Source organism: Saimiri boliviensis, chromosome 6 (genome assembly GCF_048565385.1).
Source record: "Saimiri boliviensis isolate mSaiBol1 chromosome 6, mSaiBol1.pri, whole genome shotgun sequence".
Lineage (NCBI taxonomy): Eukaryota > Metazoa > Chordata > Mammalia > Primates > Cebidae > Saimiri > Saimiri boliviensis.
In genome coordinates, this window is record NC_133454.1 from 39,936,937 (window position 1) to 39,955,996 (window position 19,060).

The window sequence follows — 19,060 nt, forward strand, 5'->3', positions numbered from 1 at the left end:
CTAGGACAAGAAGCACATCTCCTGTTAGAAAGCCTTTGGAATTAAACTCAGTCAGATCCCACTTACTTATCACCTTTTTGACAACTAGGTTCATAACCCTTTGAGAATCCAACAAAAGCTATGGGCTTCCTATCAGAATGCACACATGTATACATTTTTACAAATAACTGACTGCCTGAAGTGGAGGAATCAGTTGATCCCAGAGCAATACCCAGCATTACCTACCTGAAGTACCCAGATGATTTCATGTGTCTTAGCAGGTATTCATTAATAGTTTTCTAAGGGCCTGCTTTGGGCCAGGTGCTGTTCCAAATATTACCATAAAGATTCTTCTGACCAAGGCATGTGTTATAGAAAAATACAGTACTGAGCCTATTATTAGCATGGACAGGAAAATGAGTAAAGACATGAACATAATATGCTGGTATATCTAAATCTTTGGTTGAAGTAAAACATGTTGCCCGATGAAGGTCATTAGTGGCCATAAGTAAGTAAAAATGTGTCTATGTTCCTATATATTTGTTAGCATATAACATCCTTTACAATTCAAACAGACCAGCTTCCACTAAAATCTTTGTATATTAATACTATGTATCAATATAGCGTTTATTAAATCAATAAGTATATCATTAATTTTTAAATTCATAAATGTAAACATAATTTCTTAAATGAGTAGTTTAAATATAGGCTAACCCTTTCCCCTGCAGTGGCCTTCATTTAGTCAAACATTAGCTATGACACAGACATATACTTGGTAAAATTACATACTTGTTTTCTAACATGCTACATAGGCAGACTAACAGATTATTTCCTTTAATTCTTAGATTCCTGTTAGCCTTTATTTTTCCATTTTGTCCTATTTTCCTTTTAGATTCTAAACTCAGTCATGGCACCGTCAAATGATTCCGTAGCATTTTATGGTTTTTGAATAATTTGCAAAGGCACTTTTTTTTTTCCTTTTTACCCTCAGACAAGTCTTTCAAATAGTGGAAAAGGTATCACTATGCACACTCTATACTGAGATTCTAAAGGAAGGTAAGTAACTTGTCCAGGGTCTTCCAGCGACTTGGACCTGACACTAGGATCTGGGATGAGGACATTTAGGTTCCTAGCACATTCTGACTTAAGGCCTCTCTAACATGCCTTCAATTTCCTTTTGTGTCTCAAGGGTGTGTCTGGTTCCCCATGTGAACGGGCAGAGAGACCTGTTATGCTTTGCTTGAACTTTTAGCCTAGATGAAAGTTTGATGCCTAGAGTCTCCTGCAGTCATGCATCACGGGCTGCACATTCCTTTCATTTAGAATTTTGCCATGCTGTTCCATAGAAGGTCCAGTTAGGCAGAGAATAAATCACTGCGTTTGTTTAATGTTCAATCAAGTTAGGGCACTCTGCTGACACAGAATGGAAGACAGAGATCTATTTGTAGCAAAACTTCAAAAGGTTTGTGAGTACAAAATTGAGGCAGAAAGATATCCCATAAGAGAGTTCATTAGGGAGACAAGGTGTCAGAAATTTTGTTATTGGTAAAGCTAGTCCAAAGGCCAGTTTTGATAGATTCTATTATCATCTTCTGCAATTCTATTGCACTTAACAATAGGTGCCTTGGAAGGAGTTGGGGTTTGAACTCCTATAGCTTTGCCAAGAATTTCTCCAATATGAATTAGTTGCTATTTTCCAAGACTATCTGCCTGTAAAACAGATTTGAGAACCAAGGAGATGCAGGAGAGGGAAATGATTCCTAAGAAGCTGAGCATATGATAAAGATTCCTGTTTAAGAAGACTGTTATCGAGGCCTAATAATTTGTGATGATTGGCACCTCTAAAATCAGAGCTCTGTCGATTTGCTTTCTCATTCGATGGCAAACAAAAGTGTGTGCTTTGGGATGAGAGAAAGAGCCTGGGCAGTTTTTCTAACTGGTCTTCCGATTGTTCAGGGATTTTCTCTATGTTTTATATTAAGCAACGTGAGCACAGTATACATGTGTTTTGCTGATAAAAAGAGAAAAATGAATTGGCAGACACTTTTTCCCAGACAAGACAGGAAAACACTATTTGAACAAAGTGGAACTTGGACTGCCTTCCTAGATGATCACAGCGCTGATGTTCAAAGCTTTCAGATCATGTAATAGTCTTAGGTTCAGGTACACAGCATCGAAAGGAGGAAGAAAGCACGGCTGATTTGAGGGCACATAGAAAAATGAAAAGACTTTATCTGAGAAAGCAAACTGGCTGGTTATAGGTTATCTGGTCACCTTTAAAGGGAAAGAACACTGAATTAATTACAGCAGCTGAAGGACAAGAGGTTCCCTCACAAAGCCCTTTCTTATTTTCTGAGCTGTGATTCACAGCTGCAAGCAGACACCTGGAAATACCAAATCCACTAGGGGGCGACAGGCTGTTTCTTAACACCTATGGGTGCAAATGAGGATCCTGACTCCTCTCCACCCCCTGCAAAAACACGTGAAGCCAAGGAAACTTGACATCTACTAAATGGAGTGTGACTGAGCCAGTTGGTGGGTTTCATACCACCGTAGAAAATCAAAGGTACTCAGTTTTGCAAATTACCTAATCACAAAAGATATTTAACTACAGTTACTCACCTTGTTGCTAATAAACCTCTGAATAAATCTTTGCCATGAAGCTATTTACACTAATAAAACAATACCAGGCAGAAAAGCTATCTGCTGAGTCAGTTCTTGTTTATTGGGAATATTAAAAAAAGGTTATTAAGACCTTGTAACAGTTCTCAAATTAATGACTGACAAAGGAACAGAACTACATATTTCAGGACAAATGCATTATATAAACCTGAATCATTAAGAGTTTAAGATTCTTCCTAACTTCTAAAGCAGGCTGTATTCAGCACACATAGTTTATTAAGGGGAAAAAAAACCGTCTCTTTTGACCTTTTTCATACTTATAGCCTTTATAAAAAATGTACACAGAGTCAATATTTTTAAGGGATGCTAGTGAATTCTTCTGAAAACTAAGTGACTACAAGCAAAAATATCTTGAGAAGGGATAACATATTATTTTCTCCCTGAATAGTTACTCAACCTGCAGGCACTAGTTGCAGCAGTGGCTGACACTGTTAACAGAAGGACTGATATCAAGTCCCAAGACATAGTACTCAGTTAAAAAGACATAAATGACAAGCAGCACAACACTGTTATACTAAGAAGTTAAATTTGAAAGTGACAAAAAGCTGGGTTATAGTGGGAGCTTATAATATGCTCGTGAATTCTGAAAATGCAATCATGACATCTGTGCATACTAGCTTTCTGTGAGACTCTATGTTTACTATGAGGTATACTCAGTTGCAGTTTTAACTTTATAGAACCAAATAGTTAAATGATTTTGACTGTACCTTAGAGGATTAATGACTACATGTTCAGCCTACTCACTGCAGAAAACAATATAGGAAGCCTCGTTGGGCACTAACTTTCAGAGTATGGCATTAGCACTGGGTATCACTCATGACACAGATGGGCCTGTCTGCCTGGGGAGTACCTTGTCCCACGTGGCAAGTTTGCCGCTTTGGCGGGAAGGCCTGATGTGAAGTTAGATTCAGAAAGGAGAGAGTGTGCACAGTTTGTAATACTTAAACAAGGAGTTCAGTAACCTGTAAGTGGGTCATCAGGGAAAAAATCTAATCAGAACTGAGAAAGCCAGACCAGGCTCTCATCTAATTCCACCCACATCTGTCTTGTATTTTATAGTTTTCAGATGTCTTCATTCACCCAGTATCCTCAGGTGGTAAGAAGCACAGGTGTTATCACTGCCATTGTCAAGAGGAGTGAATTAACTTTTTTATAAACCGTCCATAAACATTTACTGTTCCATATCATATCTTTATTCTTTTTGCATTTACTAAGCATTTCAACCACCAATTTGTTTATTCTTTACACAATTTCAGTAAGATAAGATTTCGGGGGCAGGATAAAGTGTAACAACAGATAATGAAAGTGATGCAATTTCAGGTTTGCCTGGGAACTCAAAATTGTATGTTATTATGGGGATTAAGTGAGGAAACCTGAGGCCTTGGGAAGTTTTAAGTAGCTGGTCCTCATTGCCTCTCCATGCAGTGGAACTGGAATCAGAACTCACATCTTTTCTAGTTCTGCAATTTTTCTGCTCTATGGCCCTCTCTTGGTAGGAAAACACCACAGGAAAGGCCTCATGGTCTCACTCAAAGGTGGAGAAAGGACAAGAGGCAGAGAGACTCTACAATTTCTAGCTATGTGGTTTCTAAAAAAAAATAATAGAAAAGAGACTTTCTTGACTTTTTTTTACGGTTAGGTATAATCATGACCCCAAAACTCCCTCCCTATTGCTAGAGAATAAATACTTCTTGCACAAAATTTCTTTTCTGTTTCTTTGATCTCAATTTAAAAATTTAGGTAAGTTGTTTTCAATAACAGACATTTCAAACATGTAAAAACAAAGTACTATTCTGTTACCTCAAATCTGAAGGTCAACAGTGTAGTGCTCTAATCTGATGTTTCATGTATAAATACAGATGCTCCTTGATTTATGATGGGGCTATATTCTGATAAACCCATTGAAGGTTAAAAATATCTTAAATTGTGGATGCATTAAAACCCCAATTAACCCACTGAAAAGTCAAAAATACACAAATCTAACCATCAAGTTGAAGATAATCTGGACCTATTTATTACTACATCTCCTAACTCTTAAACTGTGATAAAATGCAGATGTTTAATACAAAATTCTACATTAAATAAGAATAATCCCCTAAAATAATTTTTTTTCATTTTGTCCAGAGACGTAAATGATTCTAGATGCTATAAATGTGCTGGAATCAGAGATGGGTCTAGGCTTGTGCCATTCAACAAGGTAGCCACAGCCTTATGTGGTGATTTAAATTTCAATGAGTTAAAACTAAATACAATAAAAAAAATTAGTTTCTATTTGTGCTGCACACACTTCAAGTGCCCAATAGCCACATGTTGCTAGTGACTACCATAAGGAACAGTCTAAATATAGGTTGTTCCTATCACCGTAGAAAGTTCTACTAGATAGTGTAGGTGGTTATGTCAAGCATCCTGACAAAATCAGGAGAGGAAGAACAGAGAAAATTAACTTCTATTTGTATCTCTCTGATGCTTCCTATGTTTTTGGCTGTTGACTGAATGGATGCAGCCAGGGCACCAAATCGTGGAAAACAATGAGTATTAATAATAGATCACTATATTTTTAGGGAATATCCTGTTCCTTCATTATACACTAGAAAGGAAGAGAACTGAAATAACAGTATCTTCTAATTGTCTACACAATACTTTGTTTTCTGGAATCCTCCCTTTAACAGAAATCACTACCAAAGTATCTTTTATATCCTATGATGGGGCTCAGGACACTGTATTCCCAAATGTTTTAAGCTGAAGGAATTTGAGAAAACAAGAAAAGCAGAAAGATCACTCTGACCTTCCCTTCATGCTCTATCCTGAAGTAGGTCATAAAACCTAGGATTTTCTGATCTTCCCATGTAGCAAGTCATAAGACCCTCATGTGAGCAATGCTGCTGTTATACTCAGAAGAAAGAAGAATCTCCCCCCCCCCTTTTTTTTTTAATATGTGTCTCACCTTGTCACCGAGGCTGGAGTACAGTGACTTGCTGCAACCTTGAACTCCTGCGCTCAAGCAGTTCTCCTGCCTCAGCCTCCCAAGTAGCTCAGACCACAGGCACATGTCTCCACACTTGGCTACTTAAAAGAAAACTCTTTCTTTTATTTTTTTGTAGAGATGGGGGTCTCACTATGTTGACCAGGCTGATCTCGAACTCGTAGCCTCAAAAGATCATCCCACCTTGGCCTCTAAAAATGGTGGGATTATAGGCATGAGCCACTGCTCCTGGCCTAAGAATCTTTATCTCCAAAGACAAAGGTAGAACAAAAAAGAATCTGAACAAAAGAGCCTTGCTAATTTTCTCAAGTTTATTACCATTAGATCATATTCTGCCCTATCATATTTCTCCACAACTATCCATACTTTATCAAACTTACTGTAAAAAATTCTCAGGTTGAACTGACTTTGGGAGTCTTTTCTTCCTTAGCAAGGCCTGTGTCATGTAAAACATATTCAATAAATGAGTATGCTTTTCTTTTGCTATTCTGTCTTTTGTTATGGTGGCCTCAGCCATGAACCTAAGATGGGTAGAAGAAAAGGTATTTTTCCTCCCCTATATCTAATATATTCCAAGAAGCATAGAACAATTGTTAAGAAAGAGGAAAAATCCTTTAATAAGGTACCTACAAACTTCTGAGAGCAAGAAATAATAAAGTTAGTCACATTTTACTGCACAGTGAAAACTGCTCAAAACTTTACAGGAGAACTAATAATGACCAGTTAAATAATGACCAGTTATAATAAATAATGACCAAATAATGACCAAATAATAAATAATGACCAAATAATGACCAGTTATAATAAATAATGACCAAATAATAAATAATGACCAGTTATAAATAATGACCAAATAAATAATGACCAGTTATAATAATGACCAAATAATGACCAGTCATAAATAATGACCAAATAATAAATAATGACCAGTTAAAAAAGCAGTGATATTAGCTTCATTAGGAGCTTTCTAGTTTCCTAGATTTAAATTTCTTAATGTTAAGCACTGAAATATTTGTGGAGAATCACAGAAGCCTGTTATGTGACAAGGTCTCATTACCCCTTTAAGGGAGCTCGTCTCTCACAGAAACTCATTTCACATCTCATCAGTTGCAACCATGAGCTGAGGAAACTGGTTTCTCATTTCTCAGAGGTAAGAATACAGACACAGAACTCGAAGATTAAAGGACTAGAATTTTTCCCTAAAGAGACTAGGCTCAAGCAACCCCCCTTCTGGAAATGGAATAAGCCTTTTGCTATTTTCCACAGGGCACTTGAAAGTGATAATTGTGACACATCTCAAAGGTATTTCAGGAGTCTCAGGGGCATGTGACAGGTGAGTTTGTTTCAGGTACTCAGTTACTGGCTGGTGGTGGATGCTTATTTTTCCTTTGGACCAGCACTTGGCAGAGAGCTCTGCAGAGTTCTAGAAGTAAAAATATTATGACACATGTCTTAAAAAGATGCTTAGATACACTCATGCGACTGAACCAAGAGATCAAGAGTTTTCCCCTTTACACGTTAATTGAGAACAGAAATTTGCAGGTAATGGTTATTGTGTGGAGAGACAAGAAAGGAACTAAGAGGAGGAGGATAGCCAGGCCTTCAGTGTTCTGCAGAACTAACTGGCTGGGAGGTAAGGGTCTTTAGGGCTGTATGGTTCACTCTGCCATTCCTACAATAAGTCATTTTTAAAATCAAGCTAAAACTTCTGAGTGTAAAGATAAAAATAAAGCACTTCACAAATATATCAAAGGCCTGACCTTGAATGTTCTTCCTCCCAGTTACTACCAGGTAGAGACCTTGTCACTTCCTAGATTATTTAAACTGTAACCTGACTACTATTTATCCTCAGAGTATGATTAAAGGTTATAAAATTCAGGTTCTTAGAAGTGAAGGACAACATCCAATCTAGAGTTCATCAGTTCATACAAAAATAAAACACAATGAACATAGATTATAGCATTCTCTAGATATGAGAACTTTTTTTTTTTTTTTTTTTTTTTTTTGCCTTTGAAAACAGTGGTGTGGAGCAAGCAATTCTTATGGCTAAGAAAATATGTTGCATGTAAGTCTGAAATAATGTTTCCCTGTCTGAAGTAAATATGGTCATTGTGGCACAACTTCCTACATTTCCAAGTTGAAAATAGCAATTATTACATACTCATTTTTGTTTAATCCAGAAGTAACCTCCTAACTTATTATGACTTTTGTATTGTTTTCAGAATAAAAATCAAAACCCAAATAACAACAACAAAAGCCTCCAAAAAACAGTTTGACAAAGCTGGAGATTTTATTTAGAGAGAACTATCTATCTATTCCTTTGTTTTGGTGGACTTTTTTTTTATACTTTAAGTTCTGAAATACACGTGCAGAACGTGCAGGTTTGTTACATAGGTATACACATGTCATGGTGGTTTCTGCACCCATCAACCCGTCATCGACATTAGGTATTTCTCCTAATGCTATTCCTCTCCTAGTCCCCCACCCGCCGGCAGGCCCCAGTGTGTCATGTTCCCTTCTCTGTGACCATGTGTTCTCATTGTAAAACTCTCACTTATGAGTGACAACATGTAGTGTTTGGTTTTCTGTTCCTGTGTTAGTTTGCTGAGAACGATGGCTTCCAGCTTCATCCATGTCCCTGCAAAGGACATGAACTCATCCCTTTTTATGGCGGCATAGTAGTCCATGGTATATATGGGCCACATTTTCATTATCCAGTCTATTACTGATGGGCATTTGGGTTGGTTCTAAGTCTTTACTATTGTAAAAAGTGATGCGATAAACTTATGTGTGCATGTGTCTTTATAGTAGAATGATTTATAATCCTTTGGGTATATACCCAGTAATGGGATTGCAGTGGACATTGACGGAGAGCAACTCAAACAGTAATTCCTAATGATAATGTTTGCTTTATATTTTAGTGTATATTTTAAAACATATTTCTGTATGATGCTTAACATCTTGCAAAATACATTTCAAATGCATTGTTTTATTTGACCCTCAGAACAACTCTGGAAGGGGTTACCTGGTATATTAATTTCTCAGTCCCATTTCACATATGTGAAAACCGAGTCTCTAAACTTTAGTGACTTGCACATGTTCCCACAATCATAAAGCAATTAGACCTGCTGTTTATGTCAGGGAATAGCTCTAACTCCTCTTCAGTCTACTCTATCTTTTATGCTCAATGAAGTGCTATATATTACTAGTGACAGGAAAAACAGACCTTGGAGCCAGTGGATTGGAGTTGGAGTCTTGGCTCTGTGATTTACTGACCATGCCGTGCTGGCTAACTTATGATTCTCCTAGGCCTTTAGTTGACTTACCTATAAAAAAAAAAGAATAAAAATAGCAACATTTTTACAATATTGATGATGGGATGCTAAATGAGCTAATGATTACTTACAATAATGTTTGTCAAGCAATAAATGCTATGATTACTATTATTAAGGTTACTATGCTCTTTAAGTCTTTGTTCCTCCTATATTCTATTTACTTTTGTTTGTTTTTCCATAATCCAAGAGCTGATTTCCCGAGTAGCACTTAATAGTTGTTAGAATAAAATGATCATTTCCAGTTGAAACATACTTCATATTTAGAAAATGAAATTATCTTTGGCAATTTATATTTTTCTATCTTTATTGTGCCAAATTTATTAAATAATATAATTGAATTTAAGGTTTTGCTTATTAGTTTTTGAGTCACATCCTGTAAATGAGTAATATCATATTTTTTTTCTCTCTGTCTTTCTGCAAGGAGGTGAAGTAAGCTCTGAAATTACTGTATCACGCATTTGATTATATATTCTAACAAGGCTGTTGTTGATCCACATGGTGTATTGTTCAATTTAGAAAAAACAGTGCCTTCGTCAGGATGAGATTAACTTTCATCAGGGTACTTGACTTGGCAAACCTAGTGTGGGTAGAATTTCAGCTCCTAATCACACCCTGGCTGGGAGCCCTTGTGCAGTGATCAACCTGAACAACTGTATGCAATGGCCCTGTCCTCCCGAATCTGATAGATGAAGCACTGCAATAAGAAATCGGAGAATGACATACCTCATGATACTTTTTCACAGTTTTCCCTGAATTGCATGTGCAGGACCTCCAGCTGGCAGTTCCACAGCCACAATTTCCTCCACAGCGCTGCACGAGGAGGCAACGTGGAAAGAAGACCACATTGGTCAGCTTCAGCTCTTCTCTTATATTGACTGAGTAATTCCTGGGAGTGCAACTGTAACGCTTGACATCATCATTGAGCCTATCCAGGTTAACTGTAAGTAAATACACACATGGTGTAAGCAAACACACAACTGTAAGCACAATTGCTCAGCGTGTGTTTTTGGGAATAGAGTGGGAAGATTCTGTGAGGACAACCTTAACCCTGGAATTAAATCCATCCTCAGGCTCTCAATTACTGGGAACCTAAAATAAAAAACCTAATTTCTCTCTTGATCCCATCTACCCTTCAAAAATAACAACAAAAACAAAACAAAACAAAAACCTCGGCTAAAATCTTTGTTTAAATTTCCTTTCATCTTTTTTATGCAAAAAAAAGTTCTGAGGAAAGAAAATGAAACATTTGGCAAATTAAAATAATTGCTTTTATCTTCAAAAAGACAAAATAAATTGCTTTTCCATTCTAAATAAATCCTGACTCTAAGCCGTTACTTAAATATAATTTGAATGATATCTAGGACATATTAGGGACAATTACTGTATTATATTTACCTGGCAGTGAAATTTCACATGTAAATGTAATAAAGAAAAGGATTTTTGTTTTATTTGTAACTTCAAAGTTAACCAACATGTTAGAGAAAATGATTTTTTTTCATGGATATAGTGCATATTTGTGCATTGGGTCCTAGATGGCAGTATAGCATAGTGGTTAAGTGCTTGGGAACCGCAGTAAAGTTACAACTTCCTTCAATCACATCATGGCTATGCTTCCTTGCAGTTGGAAAGTTATTTAATGGCTCTGAACTTCTGCTTCCTCATCTATAACATGTAATCATTTGAAGAACTGAATGTAACATGCCTGGCACTCAATGCCAGCTATTCTTATTCATCTTGATTCATTTGAATCTCCCCCTCTCACATTCTTTTCCTTTAAAGTCAAATGAACAATATTAAAAAATACATTAGGTCTTTCTCCCTCTTTTTCTTCTTTGGATGTTACTTCATATAAATGATTATCATGGGATATAGTTAGTGGGACTTCTATGAACTAAAAGCATCACACTATTTTCAAAGCTAAGTCATAAATATTTACTTGAATTGAATTTGTATTATTGTGTTACATAAATTAGATCTGATTCAGTGTTCTCAAAGTCCATCCAATCATCCATCCATTTGGCAGGGAAATGCTCTTATTGGTGCACACATGTATCGGTATCCTCTCACATGAACACAGAAGCAAATCCTTTTGTCTGCACAGGACCCACCACCATTTCCTAATGCAAGCCCTGTGTGGACCAGGCCACCACAGGAGGAATCCCATGAATATTAAGCAGATATCATCATGCTCACCCTAAAATCTAGCCGCAATAAACGTCTTAGGCTTAAACCAAATCTGCTCAAAAAGAAGTCTTTGGGGGTAGAGGTCAAAAGCCAAGGACAATGTCAGTAGAATGCATCTAAGGAAAATTGCAGGAACAAGTATGGACCATGAGTCCATTAACTGCATCCCCGTTTGTCTTTTTATATCTACAACTCTGCTTTGATTCTCAAGGGCAGGGATTTATCCTCAATTGTTATATGCTGAGCCCAGGATACTGTGGGAACTGAATAAATGCCAAATAATCACTGTGCATAATTTATTGCTGTTTTTTTCTTCCTTTGTAAAAGACATGTCATAACTTTAGCTCTAATCAATCCAGATTTAAATTGAATGAACTCTGTCTTGGGAAAGGAACCATTTTATTGCAGCTGAAGCACTGAAAATAACTGCAAGCAAAGCAGAAAGGATTACATAAACGGATTAAGAAGTGCAGCAATCATCCATTACAAGTGTCACCTTGAGATAAATACTGATGCTGGCCTGTGCATTCCTGGGCTTCTGGACAAGGCTGATGAAGAGGGCCAAATCTGCTGCCTGTGATAATGGGAAGATATTTGTCTAACACGGAGGACTAAAGAGGTGCAATTAGCAGCAAGGGATCGTGATGAGTGGGAAGGCAGAGAGGAACAGGACGCAAGAAGCGGCACTGTCTCTGCTTCAGTTTAGCCCTCTGCTATGCACCTTACACATGTAACTACATTTAGTTGCTCCCCACCTATCTGAAGTGGGTATTAATTTACTCAGAGTTAACAATAAATGGTAAAACTGGAATTGAAGCCTTTCTCCCTTTTGCCCCATAGTCTCTGTCACTTTAAGAAGAACAGAGCGATGGTCAGTAAGCCATTAGTTGAAGAAAGAAGACCAGTGCTGTGAGGGCTGTATTGGACTTTCCTGTGGGATGTTGAACGGGGGCTGGGTGGTAAATGGCCTCATCCTTATCTTCAGAAGACACCCAAGCCAAAGTACAGCACTTCCCTATGGGAATTCCACTAAACTCCAAAGTGCCCTCCACAAACCAGGAGAAGGCAGGTAAGCCCGATTCTATTGCAAACCAAACTCCTCGTATTGTATAACTTTTTGACTACCATTGGTTACTTCCATTTCTTACTCACCATGAGAGTCACAATTCTGCCAGTTTTATGCATCAATTCATGAATGCCACTAAGAACCATGGCCCTGCATGACTGCTGTAGAATCCACCAGCCCTACATATCAGGTGACTGACATCATCAAGACACTCTTTTTAGAACTAGAACTAAAACGTTGTTCTGACTGGATGCAAATAGCTTTAAAGTGTGATTGCAGACTTTTTGTAGGGGATACTGAGTTTGCAGTCAAAGAAGACTGATTAGCCAGTGCAGCAGAGCAGGGAGCCAGACAGAGGCTGAACAGCAATTAAGGTTTCTGGTGCTTGGGTTAGAAGGAGAATTCTGGAGTGAGACTTCTGGGAAGGAGACAGGCCATGTGGTGTCAACCCAGGGAGAGGGTCTGCCCTTTCCATTCCTGCATCAGTCCCCAGAGCTGAACATTTCAGAGCAGCAAGAATGTTACAACTTTAATTCAAGGGCCCACTAATTTCATCTAACATCCCTTATTTCATCCCGGTCTACATCATGGAACAATCCTTCTTTCTCTGTCATTTTGAATTTTAGTCTTGCTTTATCAAGGCTCTTTGACATCAGTCATGTTTTTTGGGTCTCATACTGGCAGTTTTCTGGAATGGCTGAGAAGGCTCCCTGTCCTCAAAGACTTTCTCTGGATATGCTGGTCAAGTGCGGTATGCTGCACAGTGCGTCCTTCTGCAGCCCCTGCCTCTAGGCACAGCCTAATCACAGAGGTGCTTTGGGATGTCATAAGAATTCTGGACTCTGAGCTCTGGATTGGAGATTACAGTTCCTAATATTAGAGGTGGGAGGAAGGAGAATCAACCTGTTCTTTTTGATCCTGGCCATCTAGAATACTAAGTGCTAGGTGCTATTTTCATGAGTGCATGAAATACCCACACATGCTATGAATTACATACAATCATTACTCTTACTTTTGCAGTTGAGGAAACTGAGCCTTTGAAAAGTTAAGGGGGAAAAAGTCTTGTCCACAGCCATACAACCAGTCAGTGGTAGATGCAGAGTTTGAATCCAGGCTTCTTCATGCCTTTTGCACATATGAGCCCACTGTGAAGAGCTGACGAAGCGTTCAGAGGGCAGCTTCCACGAGCCATGTTGGAATCGTCCCACCAGAGGACCACTTGCTGTGCAAATGAGCTGGCTTCCTGGGTGCATCCATAGGCACTAACCTGTCATGTTCACAGTGTCATCGATTACACATACCCAAGCATGAGCTCCTGTGTATGCTCATCCACCTATTCAGTTCTGAATAATAAACCAGACAGCTACTCAGAGTCTACTTTTGTCTTTGGTATTGCAATATAACATTTCATCTTTTATCTAGACTGAGAGGACTTTGGCCAATGCACACTCTTCATTTTGTCCTCATTCCTCCTTGAATCCGTTCTTGCCTCATCTAGGAACTGAATGGATTGATAGCAATGATTTTTCCTCGGTGAGAACAAATGCCAGAATCCTAGAGATTCTAGTTTCTGCAGGACAAATAAAACCAATAAAATATTTCACATACTTGGCAAGCACAACATGGGTGGGTGATCAGCTTAAGATGATTTAAATTTAAAAATCTATTCTTTATTAAAAGTGAAACATTTTTTATTTTATATAAGTTACACGTTCTAGTGGACAAAAGTCTAAAATGTGCCTTACTGGGTCAAAATCAAGGCATGTAAAGGTAAGTGTGTTTTTGTGAATACAAAAACTTATTGTCAAACAAAATAATCTCCTCACTTTGAACATGGGAAAGCACCTTTGTTCTCCCCATGCACAATAATTTACTGCTTGTTTTGGTCAACAAGAGGATAGTTTCCTTGAGTTAGCCTCTAAACATCAAGTTATCAGTTGGCTTTCACAGTGCTGGTCATTCATCCATCTTTATTCTGACAGATGCATCATCTTCCTTTTTTCTCTTGATCATCCAGAGTCTGCCCAAGAATCCAATTAAACTGCTGCATGTCCTTGTAGATAGCCAGTAATCCTTTTGTTGGTTGGTTTGTTTTTGCTTGTGGTTTTTTTTTTTTTTTTTTTTTGAGATGGAGTCTTGCTCTGTCACCAGGCTGGAATACAGTGGCACAATCCCGGCTCACTGCAGTCTCCACCTCCTGGGTTCAAGAGATTCTTCCACCTCAGCCTCCTGCGTAGCTGGGACCACAGGCACATGCCACCATGCCCAGCTAATTTTTGTATTTTTAGTAGAGATGAGGTTTCACCATGTTGGCCAAGATGGTCTCGATCTCTTGACCTCATGATCTGCCTACTTCAGGCCCCCAAAGTGCTAGGGTTACAGGCGTGAGCCACTGCGCCTGGCCGGTTGGTTTGTTACCCAGGCAGGAGTGCAGTGGTGCAATCTAAGCTCACTGTAACTTCTGCCTCCTGGGTTGAAGCAATTCTCCTGCCTCAGCCTCCCGAGTAGCTGGGACTACAGGTATGCACCATATGCCCCTAATTTTTGTATTTTTAGTAGAGACAGAGTTTCATCATGTTGGCACTGGTAACAACAACAACTGGTATTGTTGTTATAAGGTCTAGCCTTTAAAATGCTAAAATTCTTTATAAACTCTTAGTAGGCATGCAGCGGCAGCCTACATATCAGTATATATTTAGTGCATGGTGATGGCATGTGGAGAGTGAGCACTTAAAGTAGGGCCATGCTGTTTTTGAACACCATGCTCTTGTCCTGTTTTGCTTTCTCTGGCATCTCAGCTTGCTCCGCTAAATTATTTTAATCTTCTAGAGCTCAAGTTGAAAGGTATATTCACCCTACCTCTCCTATGACCACTTCTCTTCTCCACACTTTTTCTGCCCTCTATCATAGCGCTGACTTCATAGACCTTGCTTTGTTTTCTTTACAGATGGTCCAACTTACAATGGTTCAACATAGTTGTTTGCCTTTTTGATGGTACTTTCAGCTGTGTATGTTAATGTGAGCACCCATAAAACCATTCTGTTTTTCATTTTCAGTAGTGTATTCAATAAATTGCATGAGCCATTAAACCTTTATTATAAAATGGGCCTTGTGTTAGATAATTTTGTCCAATTGTAGGCTGATTTAAGTGTTATGAACATGTTTAAAGTAGGCTAGGCTAAGCTATGAAGTTCAGTAGGCTATGTGTATTAAATGTGGTTTTGACTTACCTATATTTTCTACTTACAATGTGTTTACTGGGATGTAAACCCATTAAAAGAAGCATCTGTATTCAGGTGATTCTCTTCCACTGAACTAAAAAAGTTGTTGTTGGTAGAGAGCTAATATCTTTTTATCTCTTCTCTTCTAGTACTTTGCCCCTAGTGTAAGGACCAAATGCAGCTCATTCAAGCTCATTCTAAAACCATTTGATTTCAACAATTAGAAGCAAGGAGCTGCTGAAGGAAGCACAACATTGTCTTTGTGCCAGATTCCATTTGCAAGAAAGAGAGACTCAATAATTACTACCTGAATAAATCAAATAAACTATAGATTTTTCAGTTTAATATTTTATCATAGAGAAAGGCAGAAACCATTCCAACTATCTTTCAGGAGTGCATAGAGTAGTACTAATACTTTACATGTTGAATGTTTGGATCTTATCTCCAGACTGGTCTAAGATGTTGTGTAGTGGGAAAGTGTTAGGTTAGAATTAAGAAACTAGGATTCTAGAACCAGCTCTGCCAATGGTGAAGCACGATACATGAGAAGACTGGCACTAAGACTCGTGGAATACAGAAGGAGGAGCACACAGGGTAGAGCATGGTCTTGGGAAGCCTGGTTCTCAGATGCAAACATCAAGGTGCTAAGGAACCTTGCCTTTGCCAAGTTGGGGAGAGTCCCACAATCTGTTATTAAAAGTGTAAACATTTTACTAATGTTGCAGCACTAGGTTTATGAGGCTTTGGGATGGGGTGGGGGGTGAGGGGATTATAGGAATAATTGTAGTATTTCTGTACCAAGCAACCAGGGGCTCTCAGCCTTTCTCAAGGTTCATAAATTTGCCAGGAGGAGCCTTCATCTTTATAACATTACAATCTCACTGTGATTTTCAGATTCCCTCTTCTATAAATCAGTACATAATTATGAAAACTGTTTTCACATTTCAGTCCCAATGTGGAAGTGCAAATAAATCTGGAAAGAACAATTATTCTATAAGTTTTAATGAGGGACTATCAGGATATTTAAAATTAAAATTATGAAAGACACTGAATTTTATGACTCCACATGTGGGATTAACAACTTAGAATGAAAACATTTATCACCAGTTAAACACAAATTAATCTAAATCACAGTAAAAGGTTCTCAATCAGACAATTCCTGATTTTCAAGGTTTGAAAACATTGTGAAGCAATGAGTAAATGAAAATTTACTGAGCAACTACTATGTGTCCAGCACTGTGTGAGATGCTTTCCCAAATCCAAATTTCACTGAATTCTCACAGAAAATCCTCATCTTAGATATTACAATTCCCACTGGATAGATGTAGAAACTAAGTTGCAGAGGAGTTACGTGACTTGCCGAAAGCCACTGGACATAAGCAGATGTTTAGCACATATGTTCTGGAAAATCGATGGCTGTGTGAATATCTGGAAGGCAATGAATTAGACATGAAAGCAGTGACATCATCATAAAGCAATTCTCTGAACCCTGGGAATTTATGACCTGGAGTGATGTATGAAGTATATCTATGAAATGAAAAATTTAAAAAAACAAGTTAGGAGATGAAGGTTTTAAAATTTCTTTTTCTCATTTTCTAGACTATGAATCCCTGAACTTTAAACAGCATTGAGTTGCCCGCAGCATGAGCTTTGCAGCCAACAAGGCCAGGTTCATGTCATGATTCCCTATTTTTTAGCTCTCACAGAAACTTGAATTGTTTTCTTTTTCTATGCAAAATGGGGATCACAGTAGTTCCTGCCAAGAAATGTGTTAAGATTAAATGAGTTTTGAGTGTTTGAAGCACAGGTCTAAACTCTAGCTCTCAGCAGGTATGCTCTCATTATTATTGAAGTAAGTAGCACAGATCAAAGAAGGAAGTTTCAGTCAGAAGCACCTAAAACTAGAAGGAACTGAGATTCTGCAATTGTGATTACTAAGGAATGGAAGGTCATGCCTACCTAGAACTGAAAACAAAAAGCCAATGATCAGGTGTGTTCAGTTCGATTACATCAGACTTAACATTATCCTTTGCAAGTGTATTAGTTCATTCTTATACTGCGATAAAGGAATACCCAAGACTAGGTAGTTTATAAAGAAAAGAAGTATAATGGCCTCACAGTTATGCATTGCCTAAGGAAACTTAAATCATAGCAGAAGACACATGCCTGGATGAGTGGAATAACTTCGATAATGAGAATGGGGTTAGAACATCCACAAAGATGGACAATAGCATCTAAGAGAAAAGCAGAGGTGGCACAGGCACCAGGAGGAAAAACAACTGAAAGTGTCCTTGTCTCACTGCTAAGATTATCTTAAAACATTTCACGTGTGCGCTCTCATAGACATACACAACATGCGAAACAACAGTATAATTTTTATGAATGCTCGCCTGGCAAACAGAGTAAGTGGGGCATCTAGATACTTAAAAATCATATGAGTCATAAACAGTGGCAAAAGTCCTTAAAAGAAAAGCTTAGCAGAAAAAACATCCAATGAGCAAAATGGTGTTAGAAAATTTCTGGGTAAATAGTATCAGAAAAGTTTAGTATTTGGAGTAATTTCCTACATTTGGAATCATTTTTGAAAAATCAAAACTTCTGTCCTGTTTAGCATGCAGAGGCATGATCAAAAAAAACAATAAATGATTTTTTAAAAGAAGGTATTCTGACCTAAGAGAATTCAGAACCAATTAAAACATATTGATATAAAACATTTATTTCATTTATTTCTCAGTTTCTTATGCTAGCTATTTACCTATAAATACTTTACAAATTAGAGTCAAATGTTTCAGATCTTAGAGAAAAATGTCATGGAGAAAATAATAGAATTGGTATTAGATCCTTGGAAATATGTTGGTAACTGTTCCAAAGTTATAACATCTAACCATCTAGAATCTGCAAAAATCACATATTTCAAACATCATGATTTGGGATTAATTTAATATCAAGATATTTAATACATTCAATATTAAAATACCTTTTTTTTTTTGAGATAGTGTCTCACTCTGTTGGCCAGGCTGGAGTACAGTGGTGCAATCACGGCTCATGGCAACCTTGAACTCCCTGGGCTCTGTGACCCTCCCATCTCAGCCTCCTGAGTAGCTGGGACTACAGGTATACAATTCATGCCAGCTAACTTTTGTATTTTTTGTAGAGGCAGGATCTCACCATGTTGCCTAGGCTGGTCTCAAACTCCTGGGCTCAAGCAATCTGCCTGTCTCGGCCACTCAAAGTGTTGGGATAACAGGAGTGAGCCACTGCATCGGGCCTAAAACACTTTCTAAAAGAGGAGTACATGTGAATTTTAGTATGTGTATCTAAAAATGATTACTTTTTGGAGAATAATGTATTTTAATTCATAGTTTAAAACTATTAATTTGTAGTACCCCAATAATTTTGTTCATATTTTAATCACAACACAAGCTTTGAAAACAGATTTCACTCCTTGCTACTACATCTTGGATTTTTCTTTGGCAAACACACTATCATTCTAGAAAGTCAAGTTCACCAGGAATAAGCAAAATAACAGATCTTATGTACATTGTTTATCTCCATAAATCCCCTCTCAGTTAATGTCCAGTCAGGGCTGATCATTTCTTAATTTAGAAAT

At 37.8% G+C, this 19,060-nt stretch overlaps 1 protein-coding gene across 4 annotated transcripts in view; it reads right to left on the minus strand.

Annotated features, from left to right (window-relative positions):
* Positions 1 to 19,060, minus strand: part of PDGFD (platelet derived growth factor D) — a 249,963-nt gene that overhangs the window by 15,106 nt on the left and 215,797 nt on the right. For 3 of the 4 annotated variants that reach the window (XR_012518021.1, XM_003923761.4, XM_003923760.4), the window contains exon 6: positions 9,703 to 9,917. Coding sequence is in view for 3 of the 4 variants with exons in the window: in XM_003923761.4 (XP_003923810.1) it covers positions 9,703 to 9,917 (215 nt within the window). In the remaining variant the exon portion in view is untranslated. Of the gene's footprint in view, positions 1 to 8; positions 8,971 to 9,702; positions 9,918 to 19,060 lie in introns of those variants that run through there. The other variant, XM_074400496.1, reaches the window with a different exon arrangement.